Raw genomic sequence first — 17,003 nt, 5'->3', positions numbered from 1 at the left:
CACTGGATTAGATTGATCCTAAATCTCTTCCAATTATCATTCCATGAATCAGTTATTCTTGGAGAAATGAATATAAATTATTTGCCATCAGAATTTCTATTTTACTGGTAAGCAATTTGTTTAAGTCACTTGAATAATGGTAGAGTCAAAAGGTCACAACATCATTGCATGTGTTTGTCTTTATGTATATGTGTTTTTACTCTTCGTTATGTCACAGTATGTTTTCAAAAAGATGTAATAAGAGTTGTGATAATGAAATTAAATCTGCCCTGCCCATCTTAAGATTTAATCACCAAAGGTGAGAACATCCCCAATTAATTCACAAGTTGGGAGGTCTGTGACCCATGTGTGCTAGAGTGAGTGACATCAGAATTTACTGCCTCCTGGGCATTCCTAAGAAAAGTGTCTGTTGTGATTGGACACATAAACTAAGAAGGCACAGGAAGTGAATGCAAAAGAAGCCCCTTTGAAAGAGAGTGACAACTTCCTATAGTTCTCTTCTTGTTCGTGACTTGGACCTGGAGGATCACTGGACCTGGGACCCTGAGACCTTGGTGAGACTATTCTTAAATCTTTCCCTTAAAACTACACATGGTGAGTTCTTGCTGGACTTCTCTAAAGAAACTGCTCTTTCAAAAGAGATTCTGTTACTGAAACTTCTGCTGCATTCATCTCTGGCCCTCTGGCCCTCTGGAGCCCTCCAGCCCTCCAGCCTTAGGCTCAAGGCTGAGTCTCCTCCAACTGAGGATTAATTAAATCTGGCTGAGTTGAACAAGAAGGCTGGGGCAAATTACTTAGTGTGTTAGATTACTTATCCTATACTCTCTCTCATTTTCTTTATTTTATTTTCCTCTTCTCGTTTGTAAATAAACTTCCATAAAAGTCATTTTGACTTGAAGTTATTCTTTAATTGGGGATTGATAATTACTCAATTCCCTGGCGACCAAACCTTTTAACATCCATCCAACTAAAACCCCTTTACACCCCTTACAGAGTTTGAACCACCTTCCTACTTACCATCTCCATTGCCTTCCTACAGAGCTAATACTGTGGGGCAATTGGGATTTTTTCCAGAGCTCCAAATTTTAGAGAACTTGGACAAACTTGCATTCTTTCCACTTCATAGAAACAGAGTTTTTCTACCTAATTAGTAAGATTAATGAGGGAAAATGGGAAGACACAAGATGACAGGGCTAGGCTGAATTCTTCCTCTGACTTACCCTGATCCCTGCCTAACTGGGCTTTCGAGCTTCTTGCCTGGGTCCAGCACTAAGAGTTCCCTTCATGTTACTTGCCCCAGAGAAAAAAATTTCTACTTATGACTTTGCTTGCCGAGGGTATTCAGTCATAACATAGGGCTTATGTTCTGTATGTAGCATTACCTATAATAATTATAATTCAACAGCAATAATAGTACTTTAGCTCTGAGCCAGCAAAGATAAGACATGCCTCACATTTCCTTCCCCTTAGCACATGAGAAATCCTGATTTTCTAATGAATTCTACTACATCAGGAAAAGTCATATTGGCAGAGCTTCAAAAATTCCCCAACTTGCTAGAGTCTGCTTCTTAATCTGATGATGAGTTGTTTAACCCCTTAGAACCAACATAGTATAGCTTCTGAAATAACACTTCCATGTATAGGGAAGTGATCCTGGACAGCTCTTTACTATGATTTCTTTCCCTCTAGTTCAGGTATGTAGTGCTACCCCACTTACACACCTGAACTAAGATCTCTTCTTGCTTCACTTCTGCACTGCAAGAAACCCACCACTCTAAGGAAAAAGAATAAAATGAAAGGCTTGAGAACTAGATACCACTACCATTTCTGCCTTGGAGAGCTACATAGAGGCCACTTACATAGAGAGTCAGACCCGACTTGTAGAGAGGAATTGTCATGAAAGTGTACCCCAAGTACATACTTCACCCAAAACGAAACAAAATATAAATTCAAAAAACCAAACAGAACTACTCCTTCTTTACAAGCCTGCATGCATGCTTTAAGATGTCTCTGGAAGACGCAGATGGCATTATTCTCTGATAGGTCATTAGTGCATTCCTAGACATACCTTAAGATATGGGGCTTTAAGACTTCATCTTGTTTAATATGTAATTACCTCTTATCTCCCCATTATTTAATTGAGTGGGGAAAAGAGAGAGGTAGATATTCACTGCCCTTTCCTCTGAGTCTTTTCACTCAGATAAAATACTTTTGGTTTGAGCTAGCACCCTATCTTGTTAAGTATTATTTTTTAAATTTATATTTCATTTCCACAAAACAGGAACATTGTGATCCTAAACATTTTGAGGGCCCTTAGCAAGTGTGGAGTCCAACTCTGACTATTTTAAAGGAGATAAAGCTGAGATCTAAGGAGGTTAAAAGGATTTGTCTAAGGTCAACAGGTAGTTAGGGGCAGAACCAGTATTCAGATCCTGATCCACTCTAAATCCCGCATTCTTTCCATTAATGCTTCATCCCATTCTATTCAAGGTTTTTATATCTTGAAGTGCTTCACAAATAGTCAATATTTCCAGGACTTCATGTTAGTCTGTTTAACAGATGTAGGCAAATGCATTACTGTATATGGTTTCCCCAAAGTGTCTACAAGCATCAATATCAGTGCAAAGTCTAGAAACCAGGAATTCTGAAGTCTAGTCCACTGATTAACCATGATTTGCATGAAGGTTTCACATTCTTTTTTCATTTAGGCTCTAGCTGGCAGTGAATTCTCAAGCAAAATTCTTGGTAACTTTTCTATTAGGCTCTAAATTCATGCTGATTTCTTTCTTTTTTCTTTTTATTTCACTGCCCTGGTTCAGAAAAACTCAATCCAGGTCAGAACAGTAAAATGTATATTGTATGCTAATCTGAGACTTTGAATAGCAGTTATATGTTCTAATTCTAGGCTAGAATTCAAAATTTGGCCTATAATTATTTTATTTTAAACTATAGCACATTTGAATAAAATTGCCATGTGGAGCCCAAAACAGTGTTATAAAAACAACCATGAGCTAACTTATACTTAAATGTAAATGTATATATTAATTCTAAATGGTCCAGAAATATGCAAATTTCCTTTGAAACACAAATAGAGTTTAAACTAATCTCTTCAGGGCTAGCTAACTTAAAAATCTTCCTTTTTCATATTCATGATAATACTGCCATATTGCTATTCATCGTTTTAGTCATTTCTAACTCTTCGTGACTTTATTTGGGGTTTTCTTGGCAAGGACACTGGAGTGAAATTGCCATTTCCTTCTCCAGCTCATTTTTCAGATGAGGAAACTGAGGAAAACAAGCTTAAGTGACTTGCTCAGGATCATACAACTAGAGTATGAGGCTGAATTTGACTTCAGATCTTCTTGATTCTATGGCCACTGAGCCACCTAGCTGCCCCCAAGTCATATTAGAGTCCTCTTTTTCTTCACCAAAATCAACAACCACTGATCCATGCATCCAAGGGTTTGAAATGAACAACCAGCAAGTTAGAACAACCGAAACAGAGAGAGAAGGGTAGATGGGAAGAAGGAGAGAAAGGGAGAGAGAAGGAAAAAAAGGAGAGAAAAGTGGGGGGGGGGGAGGAAGGGAATGAGAGAAAAAAGAGAGGCTAGATGAGTTGTACTTTTAGATCTCATTTTTTTACTATTTCCACTGATCATCATTATATGGCTGGCATGGTGATTCATTTCCTCTTCTAAGTATTTAAATTGATGTTGCACCAAGTCTACCAGGGAATGAGGTGTGTTTTGGGCCAAAAAGGAAAGGACTTTGATTCAAAAAGTACACAATGGGGAAAGAAAAGCTCTGGATTTGAATTCTTTGAAGTTTGGAGGCTTCCAATAACAAGCAGCCACCGGGCCACTATTCTCCTTTATTGCTTGCAAAGGACAGGAGCACTCTGATCCTTGGGATAAAGTAGCTCTTCAGTGCTGGAGGTCCAGAGTAAGAAAAAGATTTCCCAAAGTGTCCATCTAGGATGTCAGGAGTAAAGGTATTCTTTGCAACTGGTCCAAGTGAGCCCTAAAAGAGGAAGAGGCAGGGGTGGGGAGATTAAACAATAGATTTTAATTAATAACCTTTGATATTTGGACAACACACATCAGGGCATTTTCACAGCTGATTATAATCTGTCTTTCTATAGATTATGTTCATAGTGCCACAAGATCAACAAGTAGCCAGATAATGAAAATGAACTTTATGGGAGAATGGTAGATGGTCAAGATGATGGCGGCCATTTCCAGTGATCAAAGTATTCTTTTCATTTAATTTCCATATGAAATTAAATGAAAAGGAGTAAGTTTTGTGAGCATTTCATTTTGAATTGAGAAAACATTCTTTGAATTTTGCCAAATGCAGGTCCACCTCCTAAATGCAAATCCCAAATTTTTCATCTCTCCCTAACATCCTCCCCTTTACCCTCAAACACATACACCTTAAATCTCTTGGGTTCTAAGGTCAAGAGTCAAGCTTTTCCATTTTTGGCTCAGTAATGGCATTGACAATTTCATGTTTCAAATTTAAATATATAGATCACATTAAATATAAATTTATACTCATTAAACTTCTTGGACATCAAATGACTCTTACAGAACAACAGTTTGATGAATCAACTGTAAATGAATCAGAAACACGTGTATTAAATTTCCCTTGAAATACACACAGGCATAAAAATTAAGGGGAGCAGCAGTTGGCCAAATGCATTCTGAATTTCACTGAACTCAAAATGTTTTGAGAAAAAAAACATCCTGAAATGATTTGCCAGACCCAATACTACTAAGCATACTAACTTTAATTATGAGATATATACATATATCTACACATACATATATATCATTCAATTATAGAATGAAATGTGCAATGCACAGATAGCCACATATATCCTACATTTTATATATATACATATATATATATGGAGTGTGCATGAAGAGAAAGGTCATAAGGTCTGAAGAATATTTTTGTTCACAATCGCAGTGGATTTGTTTTTGTTTGTTTTTTCAGATGAGAAAAAAAATTGTAATGAATTTCCCTCCAATCATTTTATTCCCATCACTGAAACCCTCAGGGAGAATCTTCTCTGTGTGATGGAGAAATATGTCCTTTCTCTGTGTTACAGACCTTGGATCTCTTCCAGAACCCCCTCTTTTGCCCTGGGGCCAGCTCTCATCAGTTTATGATACGCATTTCATTGCCACACACTGGAAATGGAGAGAAGTTGTCTGAACCAGCAAAATGGTGATAGCTAAAAGTAGCAAGCTATTCTGCTCAGTGGCTGTGTTGCCAGAAACCTAAAGCCAGATTTGATTTAAAATTTATACAAGAAAAAGAACATCAACACTGAAATAGTGACTCTCTTTCCTCCTCTCTCAAACTCTGCCACCATTTGGTGACCTTTGTGTTTTTTTATGCATGCATTCTTTTTGGGTTACAAATGATTCCCTTCCTTTTTCACAAGGGTGGTGCACGTTTTATTTGTAATTTTGTTTTACATCTTTCTTGTGTTCTTGGGCTTCTTCTGCCTAAATTAAGACATCCTGACTTCTGAAAGTGAACACAGAGGATTTTATAGGATGTATTCAATAGACTTTCCAGAGAGAAAGAAAGCAAGACTTCAGAACAAAAAGAAATCAGCCTGGTGCCGCCTGATCATATCTCAGAGTTGTTACAAGCCGACTGTATTTAAACATCAACCCAGAATGTTGCCTCAGAGTACATAGATTACTGTTGATATGAAAAAAATATCTATTACTTCGTCCTTGACATAGCCATCCTTATAAACACTAACTAGATAGTTATAGGAAAGAGATGGATGATAGAAAGCAATCCTTATTCTGCAGAGAAGTTAACTAGAGCTGAGGAACAAAATGACAGCTCTAAAAAAATAGGGTTTGATTCTAAATGGCAAGACTGGGTGGGCCATTCAGAATCCATTTCAATTTGGCTACAGTCATGGGTGATTTCCTTACAATTAATTGAATAGTCACAAAGTTCATGAACATGACAGAAATAGTCATCAAACTGTGGAAGAGTTCAACTAGGTATTTGAGGCTGTGAGCATCAAATGATATAATAATTGTAAAGTGCTTAGCATAGTGCCTGGCATATGGTAAGTAAATGTTAGTTTTATTATTATTATTATCCCAACAACAAAGAGAATTGACCATACAGTGATCTGATCCATTATCTGATCATCTACCTTTATTATAACCACCAAAACATAAAGGCATTCACTGTGAAATTGTCCAGATGATACCTTACCTGCTCCCCAAGTTGGTCAGCTGTTACTCCAGCCCCTTTCCATGGAGTTCCTTGAAGAAGTGTCAGGAGACCATGACTGCTAGAGCTGAGGAGGGAGCACTGGTCCCCTCAGTACCAGAGATCAACAATGTGTTAGATGGATAAGATGGAAGCTAATGGTTGGCATCATACCACACTCAACAACAGGGTGAAAGAGGACCAGGTCTCTGCTCCCCATGAAAGAGATTGCAATGTTTTCCTCCCTGAAATATGTTTTCAACCAGTTGGGGTCGAAGAGAGTCTTGAATGTTGCACTTCTTCTTTAGCAGTTATTCTGGATTCTTAAAACCAGAAGTTGGTTCTGGAGAAGAGATTCAAGGGAGACCAAATTTTAGGAGTCCCCAGAAAAGCCAAATTTTAGTAACCTACCTAAGAATCAGAAGTCAAAAAACCCAAGTCCTATTCTGTGCTCTAACACTGTCTCAGGCTGTCTGTTTTCTCCTCTTTAAAATGAACTAATTGGAAAAAGTGGTCACTAAGGTCCATTTCACTCTTTGAATCTTTGAAGGTTTTTTTTTATTTATTTGAAACCACCTCAATCCCAATTTCTTTTTTTTTACTTCTTCTCTTCATCAATCAAGAAACACATTCTCTCTCTTCCATGTTGCCCCACCCTTCTCCCTTTATTAAGAAACAACAACAACAAAAATCCTAACAAATATGCACAAACAAAACAAATTCTCTCTTTAGCCTTGTTCAAAAATGCATAATCTCAGGGGGCATCTGGGTAGCTCAGTGGATTGAGAGTCAGGCCTAGAGACTGGAGGTCCTAGGTTCAAATCTGACCTCAGACACTTCCCAGCTGTGTGACCCTGGGCAAGTCACTTGACCCCCATTGCCTACCCTTACCACTCTTCTGCCTAGGAGCCAATACACAGAAGCTAAGAGTTAAAAAAAAAAAAAAGAAAAGAAAAATGCATAATCTCCTTCCTGCCTAATTTTGAGCCTATTGTCTTTCTTTTGGAAGATAAGTAGTGTTCTTTATCATTAAATCTTTGTCACTGCATTAATCAGAGTTCTAAAGTCTTTTACAGGGTTTTTTTTTCTATTTCATTATCACTATATAAATTTTTCTCCTTTTCTATTTCCTTTATTCTGCATGTATTGACATAAGTCTTTGCAGTTTTCTCTGCAAATGTACATTTTGTCATTTCCTATATCCAAAGTTCAATCTCCATAAGAGCTAAATGAATCTTTGAGTGTAACCAGGTCACTTTATTTGGGGGGGGGGGGGCTTCTAGTTCCTCTTCTGAAAAAGGAATGAGATGAGCAAGGTTTCTAACATTTCTCACATTCTCTTTGAACATTTTGAGAACGTTGTTGATTTTGCTTGCTGCCATTATATTATTGCTGCTGCTGCTAATGTTGTTAGAGGGGAGAGGGAGCTTCTTACCCTCTCTCAACTCCCTTCCCAAAAAAAATTACTTCAGTAATTACCACTCTAACTCATCATCTGATAATGGAGTCACTTAGATATCAAATAAATAGGAACAACTTACCAGGAGATTGCTAAAAGGAAATTGGACTCTGAGTCATGGAGAAAACAATTAATGACGTAGAGAAGGAATGATGAACTATGCCTCCTCTCCTCAAATGTTATAAATGAATTTTATATGCATTTCAAATGCAGTCTCTTCATCATGATTTTGTACTGTGGTTTTGCTTTATCAAAAAGGATGGTTCAGAAGGAAAGGACTGGATATGGAAATCTATTTTGTTTCACTTAATATTTGTTATAAACGTTTTGTTTTTCTTTGTTTCAGTTAGGGGGAAGAAAGGAGAGAGAAAAAAGGAGATAATTTAATTTTTAAAAAACTTTGGAGAGTAGGTAGTAAATAATTCTTGAAGACAAAAGACTTCAGATGTTTTGTGTGTGTGTATATGTGAATGTGTGTGTGTTTTATCAGATCTTAGTGCCTAAGTAACAAGATTAATTAGTTAAAATGGGAAGCTACCAGGTGGCCTATTTCTTATCCATGGGAGGAGCCTCTCTAGCAGTGGCATGAGTATTCTAGGGCCTAAACTCCTAGGGTACAGTGTCCATATCGCCTTCTGGGCCCTCCATTTTCACAAAGCTTGCCCTGGACATGATTTCTGACATATGACCTAGGCATAAAAATTCCTAGATATGGGACTGGTAAAGGCCCTCAAGATCAAATTTGAGAACCACTGTAATAGATCCTTTGCCACTATATCTACACATATAGCCCTACCTCTGTCTCTGAGAAGAAATTCAGAGGCCATGACATCTGGTCCAAGGCTGAACATGGTAGAAAAGAATAAAGTTAAAGAGACTGCTTTTGTCTCGGGAATTCAAACAAGGCTTTCTAAAGGAGGTGACTCCTAAACTGGACCTTGAAATAAAGTAATTAAACAAAGCAGAGATATGGAGATAGTCCATTCTAAGCTTCAAGGATAGCATGAGATTCAACATTGGAGATGGCAGGATGAGATCAGGGAACTAAAAGTAATTTAGTTTGGTTAGAAGGTGGAGATTAGAGGGGGAGAAATAGGAGAGAGACTGAAAAGGTTGACTGGAACTGAATTCAATCAGTCATTAAGTACTTGCTATTTGCTAGGAACTATACTACATAGTGGTGATACAAAGACAAAAGCCCTCAAGGAACTTACACTTTATAGAAATATATAATGTGTTTGCAAATAAGTAAAAATATATATGTGCATATATATAAATAGATACAGATATATACATAAATGTATATATGCACACACATGTACATATATATTTACCACAAATATACATGTGTATACATATACATATATATATATATGTATATATATATATATATACAGAATAAATACAAGGTAATTTTGGGAGGAGGAGCCAACAACTGAGAGAATCAGAAGATGGAAGGTTTAAATTCCAGCCTAAAATGTTTGTAGTCTATCCTATAGGTCAGTGATGGTGAACCTTTTAGAGACCAAGTGCCCAAACTGCAACCTTCATGCTACATGTGAGCCCTCTGCCTTACCCCAGTTAGGGGAGGAAGGAAGTGCTTCCATTGGGCTGCTGGGCAGAGGGGCAGGTGATGGGAGAAATGTCCTCAGGCACCCTTGGAGAGGGGGAGGGGAGCAGCTCCCTCTAGCATGCTCTGGCACACATGCCATAAGTTTACCAGCATAGCAGTATAGGCAATAGAGAGCCACAAGTTTTGTAGGCATATGACATGTTCAGGCCTCAAAAACTTGGGAGAAAAGAGATGAGTCAAGAGGTAATTACATGAATCCAGTTGAGAAGAGATAAAGGTGGTCAGAATATAAATTAAGGGATAAATACAAAAGATATTGGAGAGCTAGAATACATAGGACTTCATAGCTGATCAGATATGAAGAGTGAAGAAGGACCAAAGATGATTCTGAAATTTCTAGATATGGTAACTCTACAGTTCAATAACATAAACAGGGAATCTTGGCAGTGGGGCAGATTTTAGAGGGAAAGGAAGGGGAACAACTACCTATTATATGCTAAGCACTGTGCTAATAATTCTACAAATATTATTTCATTTGACCTTCACAATAACCCTGGGAAGTTTTTGTATCCATTTTGCAGGTGAGGTAGACAGGTTGTCCAGGATCCAAAACTAGTAAGTGTAAGGATGGGATTTGTGCAAGGGGGATGGGACAAAAGGAGCCAGAGACAGTTGGTGACAATTACTGACAGTTGGGAGACCAGAGAGAATTCTGGGAAATTCTCCAGAGAAAGGAGGAGGAGGAGAGGGCTTCTGGTGGAGGACTGGGAAAGAGGAGGAGGACATCCCAGCTCCGATCCAGTCCTGAGGGTTTCCTGAGGATCTTTCTTTGGACATTGAAACCCTGATTCCCTGGTCAAAGATTCCATCGCAATCTCACCCAGCAAGACTTCAGTCATAGAATGAGCTAAGTTTCTGGACTCCATTTTGGGAGCGATCTCTTAGTCTCCTTCTCCTATTACCCAACCTTGCTGAAAGACCCCCCTTTCAGTCAAGACTTACAAATGTAGAGAGGGATAGAAATAGAATAATAGAAATAGAATCAGAAGGAGAAGGGGGGGAGGGGGAGAAGCTTGGGAGTGGGAATCCCAAAGGTTCCCTCCCGAGTGACAGGCCCCATAGAAATAGAAAAGAGGGCACCCCAAAATCCCTCTGCCCTTCACCCCTTTCCCTAACCCCTGAATTGCAAATAAAAGCCATTCATTAGTCAGATAGTGTTTCAGAGTGCCCAAGAGACAACAAGAGAGAGGGGAACCACAGCTTGGTCTGGCTGCCTCCATCTTGGAGCCAGACCACCCACTGTGACGTTGTCTGACCTTGGGGGAGGCTTGTGTGAACCCCATCCTCATTCAGAATCAGATTGGGGTACCACATACCTCATCTTATAAGGAAGCCTCACCCCCAACTCCTGCAGGGTGGCACAACCATCCAGATCACCCAGTTTCAGGGTGACACCCCCTCAAAGTCTCCCACAGTATATTTGGCAACAGGGGAGAGCTAGGGGAGTCACCAGATAGACTCTCTCTCTCCCTTCTATCATAACATTGGTTACTGGCTCTTTTTATTATTATATAAGTGTCTGAGACTAGATTTGAATTCAAATGTTCCTGTCTCCAGGACCAGTACTCTTTCCACAGCATCACTTACCTGCAGTTTCAGGCACATTGAGTTCAAGGCACCAACAGGATATTTAGGTGGAGAGCTCAGGACTACAAGAATGAGTGAGGTTAGAAAGAGGGAGACAAACAGAGAAAGAGACAGAGACAGAGACAAAGGCAGAGACAAAGGCAGAGACAGAGAGACAGAGGCAGACAGACAGACAGATAGTTAGATAGAAATGTATATGTGTAAATAAAGATAATAAAATAATTGATTCATGATGAAATCACTAAAATGTCATGTCATCTTTTAATAGCTACCATCCTTGTAGAATCATAGACTTATAGAATCATGGGATATTAGAACATGAAAGAATCTTAAAAATCAGGAATCCAACTCCCTTATTTCACAAATGTATGAACAGAGTGGGCAAATAGCTTGCCCAATGTGACATAATCTCAGGAATGTCTAACTGGGATTTGAACTCAAGTTGGCTGATATTGGTTCAAAGCTCTTTTCCCTACATGGCTCATCCTGCGTGACATTACTATGTTCTCCCTGGTATAGAGGAAGGGGTTTCTCTCAACCACTTTCTGATTCCATTTTAGCCATTTTAAATAACTAGAGTGAGATTGTATACATGAAGAGAGACAGCATACATGGCTTTGTGGATATGAGGTTAAGTCTTACTCCTAACTCTCTAATGAACTGTGTATAAAGGCACTTATCCTCCTCTGTGCTTCCATCTCTCCATCTGCAAAATAGCAATAATAATGTTTGCCACCTGCTTCCCTTGCAGGAGTGCTGTGAGAATTACTGATATTAATTTAAGGTCTGTCAGCTTTCAAGGAAAGCTCCATGAAATTCTGGATGAAAGGCACTGAAATATTATTCTATTTTAGAAAGGACTTATGTCTCATCTATATATCTTCAAAATCAGAAGCATGGAAATATTAGCAACTCTATTTATGTTCATTTGAAATTGTGCCCAAAAGAGGATAGTCTAAGACATGACGAAAGGATATGAGCTAGGCTGTCCTTCTGCTGTATGTCCATTCAACATCTGTCCTAGAGAAGGAGATGGACTGTCTCAGCTTGACTGGAGTCCATTATCATTAGTGCATTATTTGGTGCCGTTATATTTAAAGGACAGGTCAGGGCACAGAAGGCTTGGTTAGATGCAAGGATATCATTACTCCATTCATAGCCCTTGCCTGGGCCAGGAATAGGTAGAAAGTAAGGAGAGGGACTTCTTTCCCCAAACACCCCCTTTTGCTGTCTCTCACCACTAACCAATAAGATTTCACCAACAGCTACTATCAGTTTAAAAAATCTCGCTCTAAGAGGTGGTATGGCTAGGGTAATTTATTTTGCTCCTTGACTGGAAGGTGAAAAGCTTTTTTTATTATGTAAATTATAAATGTCCTAAAGGGAAACTTTATTTCCCTCTCACCAATGAGCCCATCAGGATGCCTGAATCAGGATTTTTTTTAATGTTTATTAGCCTAAGGGGGCCAGTTAGGACATTTCATGGCATATAAGGGCTGGCATTTATGTATTGCTTCCAAATAAACCTAGTGGCTGTGAGCCATGAGTAGATCACTAAAGAGGGAGGAAGGGAAGTTGGAAAATCAAATAGCAAGAACAGGCAAACTAAGACACTATTGGCCACTGAGTAGGGCTTGAGACCTATTCAAGACTTGGAGTCACCTATCCCCATCACATAGAACAATTTGGTACACTGGGAAGAGAGCTGGATGTGGAATTATTGAACCTAAGTTTGGATCCCATCTCTACTAATTACTAATGGGTGATACAAGTTTTGTTGTTGTTCAGTCATTTTTCAATTGTGTCCAATTTTCCTGACCCCTTTTGAGGTTTTCTTGGAAAAGATTCTAGAGTGGTTTGCCATTTCTTTCTTCAGGTTATTTTACAGGTGAGGAAATTGAGGCAAACAACATTAAGTGATTTTCCCAGGGTGACACAACTGATAAATTTCTGTGATTGGATTTGAAGTCACTTCTTCCTGATGCCAGGTCCCACGCTCTATCCACTGTGTCACTTAACTGTCCCAAGCTGATGAAAGGCAACAACTAATTTCTCGTCCTCAAAATGAAGGGTTGAATAGATACAAAAATAATGATAGCAACTCTTTTTGAGGTGTCAAGGAATTGGAAACTGAAGGGATACCCATCAAGTGGGGAATTGCTGAACAAGATATGATATATACATGTGATAGAATAATGCTGTGCTGAAAGAAATGATGAAGGGGTTGGTTTCAGAAAGATCTAAGAAGACCGTTGCAAAGTAAAAGAACAGAACAAGGAGAACAATTTATGCAACAATAATTTTGTAAAGATAATCAACTTTGAAAGACTTAGGAACTCTGATCAGTACAATGACCAACCACAATTCCAAAGACTCAAGATGAAACATACTTTTGGCTCCAGTTAGAGAGTTGATGGACTCAGAGGGCAAACTGAAACATATTTTCTTCTTTTTTCTTTTGGACATGGCTAATGAAGGAATTTATTAAACATGACTTTACATGTTTGTAGTGAGTTTTGTTTTTCATGTCTTCTCAGTGGATGAAAGAGGAGGAGAGGAGAGACTTTGGAATGTAAAATAAAGTAAAATTCAAAAAAATTAGAAAGTTGAACTCATTGGTCTTTAATGTCCCTTAAAGCTCTAAATCTATGCTATGATCCCAAGAACTTCACTTATGACATTAGCCTTCTTTATCTTTAAAGTGAGATAATTGTACTAGATTTCTTCTAAAGTTCCTTCCAACTTCAAATCTATGTACCTTAGTTTCCTCTTTCCCTCTTGTCTTTCTTCTTCATCTAAGTCTTTGGCTTGCCTACATCCCTTGTGAGTATTCTGATCCAGTCCCTCTGGTGGCACTGAGAAGTAGGATAGCACCCAATTGTAGAAGGGTTAGAAACTATGTTTCTAGGGTAATAGGAAGGTTATATATTCATTCTTAAAGATTCCCCTTTGTGGCTACTATGATGATAGAGTGACAGCCTGAGCATGTTCTTATCTCTATCTTTCTCTAACACATTAAACTTCCATTATACGACTTTTCTTGGCTTCTAAATCTTTGGTTTTAGACCCCATAAAGCCTGTGACTCTTGGAAGTGATGTTTTGCTTTCTGTGGAAGTCTTGTTTTTTCCATATGTAGAAAGACTCCAACCACATCACAAACAACTGAAGATGAGGATATGGGGAAAGGGAGAGGAAAGTTTCAGGAATACCCAATTTCAGGACAGACCTATAGGAAAGAAACTACATATGAAGGATATAAAAGACCTCCAGAGCTTAAATGATAAAAATGATAAATATACCCTTAAAATGATAAAATAGCCCTAAGGAACATATTACCAAGTAACCTCAGTGAATTTTGGAATTCAAGGGCTAGAGTCATGTATTTCTTTATTTTAATAACTTTGCCCCATGTCATCTCTTTTAAAGAATGGAAAAACCATTCTCAAAGAAATCTTTTGAGGAAAATCATTTAATCATCTTGGCCTTTTTATTCTCTTTCACAATACCTCCATATTTAAACAGTCTCAAAGACTAATCCATTCTGCCCTATAGTATCCCTTGCATGAGCTTCCTTCTGTCTACTTACACAGGTCAAGTCCTCATTACTTTCTTAATTGAACAATTACAATAGCATCTTAATTTTTCTACCTGCCACCACCAGTCTTTTCCTTTGTCCATTCTAGTCTCTACACAACTGCAAAGTTATATTCTTAACATATGTCTATCACCCTTCTATTCAAAAAAGATTTATTGACTCCATATTCTCTCTGGAATAAAATACAAACATGTTTGTTTGGCATTCAATGCCATTTAAAATCCAGTACAAATCTATTTTTCGATATTTATTGCATGTTACTCTTCTTCTAGAAGAATGATGAAAGTGGATAGAATTCTGGGTGTGAATTCAGGAAATCCTGATCTAAATCTGACCTTCGCTACTAGGTGTGTGACTCTGAGCAAGTCATGAAACCTCTGTCTCCATTTTCTCAACTTTAAATGGAGATAATATTAGCAACCACTTTCCAGGGTTGCTGTAATGATCAAATGAGATATTTGTGAAGCACTTAGCAGTGTCCAACATAGTAGGCACTTAAAAAATGCTCGTCTCCATCTTTCTTCACAAACTCTACCAACCCATCAAACTGACTACTCCATTTATCCAACATTCCAATTCCTTTCTCCCTACCTTGGCACAGAGTGTTCCCCTATTCTGAGAATGCTCTGTCACTTGGAATCCCAAGCTCCCTTGAAATTTCAGCTCTAGTGTCACTTCCTACCAGTCGTCTTTCCTGACTCCCACCCCCCCAGCTGTTAGATCCTTTCCTTGGGAATTATTTTGTGTTTACTCTGCATCTGTTATGTGTGTGTTCTGACCCACAGGGATCATTCCTTGGAGCATGCATACATATTCTCTACCTGGTACCAGGCTACCAAATGGAAACTTGAGAGAATAAATTTCTGGCCATAAGCAAGGTATTATTCTATGTGATCATGACGGTATCCTTGTTGACTGTTGAGTCAGAAGAGTTGATGACTCAGTGACTTATAAATGGGAAAGAACTAAAAAAAGATTACCTGAGATTCTCTTTTAAATAGAGAAATATGTCAAGAGGAAAAAGAGTAAACTAGGTGAACTTGGATTTAACTTTTACTTCTAGTAATAATAATGATAAACCAACATTTCTATAAAACTTGCTATGTGCCAGGCACAATGCTAAATACTTTACAATTCTTATCTCATTTAATCCTTACAACAAGTCTGGAGAGGTAGGTGCTATTATTATCCTCTTTTTACAGATGAGAAAACTGAGGCTGAGAGAGGTTACATGACTTACCAAGAGTTTCACAGCTAGTAAATATCTGAGGTTAGATTTGAATTCAAGTTTTGCTGCCTTCAGACTCAGAGCTCTATCCACTGACCCATCTAGCTGCCCCTAAAGCACTACCATTAATGCTATTTCAAATGATGTCCCATGGGGCTTTTTCCCTGACCTTAAAGATTGTAAGCTTCTCTGAAAGCTCAGTTCAAGGACTATCTCATGTAGGAAGCCTCTCTTGGTCCATCCAGTTGCTAGCAACCTCCAATGGAAATTATTCTGTGTGTGTGTTTTTGTGTGTATACATGTGTGTACATGTACACATTTGTACAGGCAGGTAAGTGTTGGATAGAAAACTAGACCAGGAGTCAGGAAACCTTGAGTTCAGATTTGACTTATCTGTGTGACCCCACACAAGTCACTTAACCTATATCTGCCTCAATTTCCTCATAAGTAAAATGGAGATAATCATAGCATTTACTTCCAAGGTTCATTGAAAAGATAAAATGAAATACCTGGAAAGTGTTCTGCAAATCTTAAAGTGATATATATATGTATATATGTATATGTATTTATTGATATTATATATGTATATACATATATATTTGTGTTATCATAGCATATTAAATTTTCTTTGTATGTGCTGTTTGTCCCCAGTAGAATGTACGTTCCTTGAGAATAGAAATTGTTTTGTTTTTGAATGTCCTTAATCTTTTTATTTGTGGCATTGATTTCTATAAATTCTTAGAATTATGGGAAGTAAATTATTTAGGGAATTTGGATCCTGAGCATCCTCATGGCAGGACATGAGTCTCAGAGTCATGTGGCTTGTCTGATGGCTGGATGCCTGGGTCCCCCAATCAGTGTGGCAGAGGCAGCACAAGGTGACCACAGAAAGGCAGACAGCATGACATTTGAAAGCTATTGGCCAAGGAAAGGGAAGAGGAGCAACAGGGTTTGAAAATCATAGGCATGAAGTCGAATGGGTGTTTCGACTTTGGTAACTGTCTCTGGGCTGGCGTTTCTCTCTGAGCTGTTTCTTATCAGATGTGGCCAATGCTGGCAAGCCTCACCTGAACCAACCAAATGGATAATCAGATTTATCCCTAAAGTTAAAAAGAGTGAGATTCTCTTTCTCTTTCTCTCTCTCTCTCTCTCTCTCTCTCTCTCTCTCTCTCTCTCTCTCTCTCTCTCTCTGTCTCTGTCTCTCTCTCTCTCTGTCTCTGTCTCTCTCTCTCTCTGTCTCTCTCTCTG

The 17,003-nt window shown here is 38.4% G+C and overlaps 1 protein-coding gene across 1 annotated transcript in view; it reads right to left on the bottom strand.

The window, feature by feature from the left end:
• Positions 1–3,969: 3,969 nt before the first annotated feature.
• Positions 3,970–17,003, bottom strand: part of FTCDNL1 (formiminotransferase cyclodeaminase N-terminal like) — a 125,202-nt gene continuing 112,168 nt past the window's right edge. Inside the window, exon 5 of the mRNA XM_044666428.1 lies at positions 3,970–4,020. Coding sequence (XP_044522363.1) covers positions 3,980–4,020 — 41 coding nt within the window. The 3' untranslated portion in view covers positions 3,970–3,979. The remainder of the gene's footprint in view (positions 4,021–17,003) is intronic.

This window comes from Gracilinanus agilis, chromosome 3 (genome assembly GCF_016433145.1).
Source record: "Gracilinanus agilis isolate LMUSP501 chromosome 3, AgileGrace, whole genome shotgun sequence".
Taxonomy (NCBI): domain Eukaryota; kingdom Metazoa; phylum Chordata; class Mammalia; order Didelphimorphia; family Didelphidae; genus Gracilinanus; species Gracilinanus agilis.
This window is presented reverse-complemented; position numbering and strand designations above follow the sequence as displayed.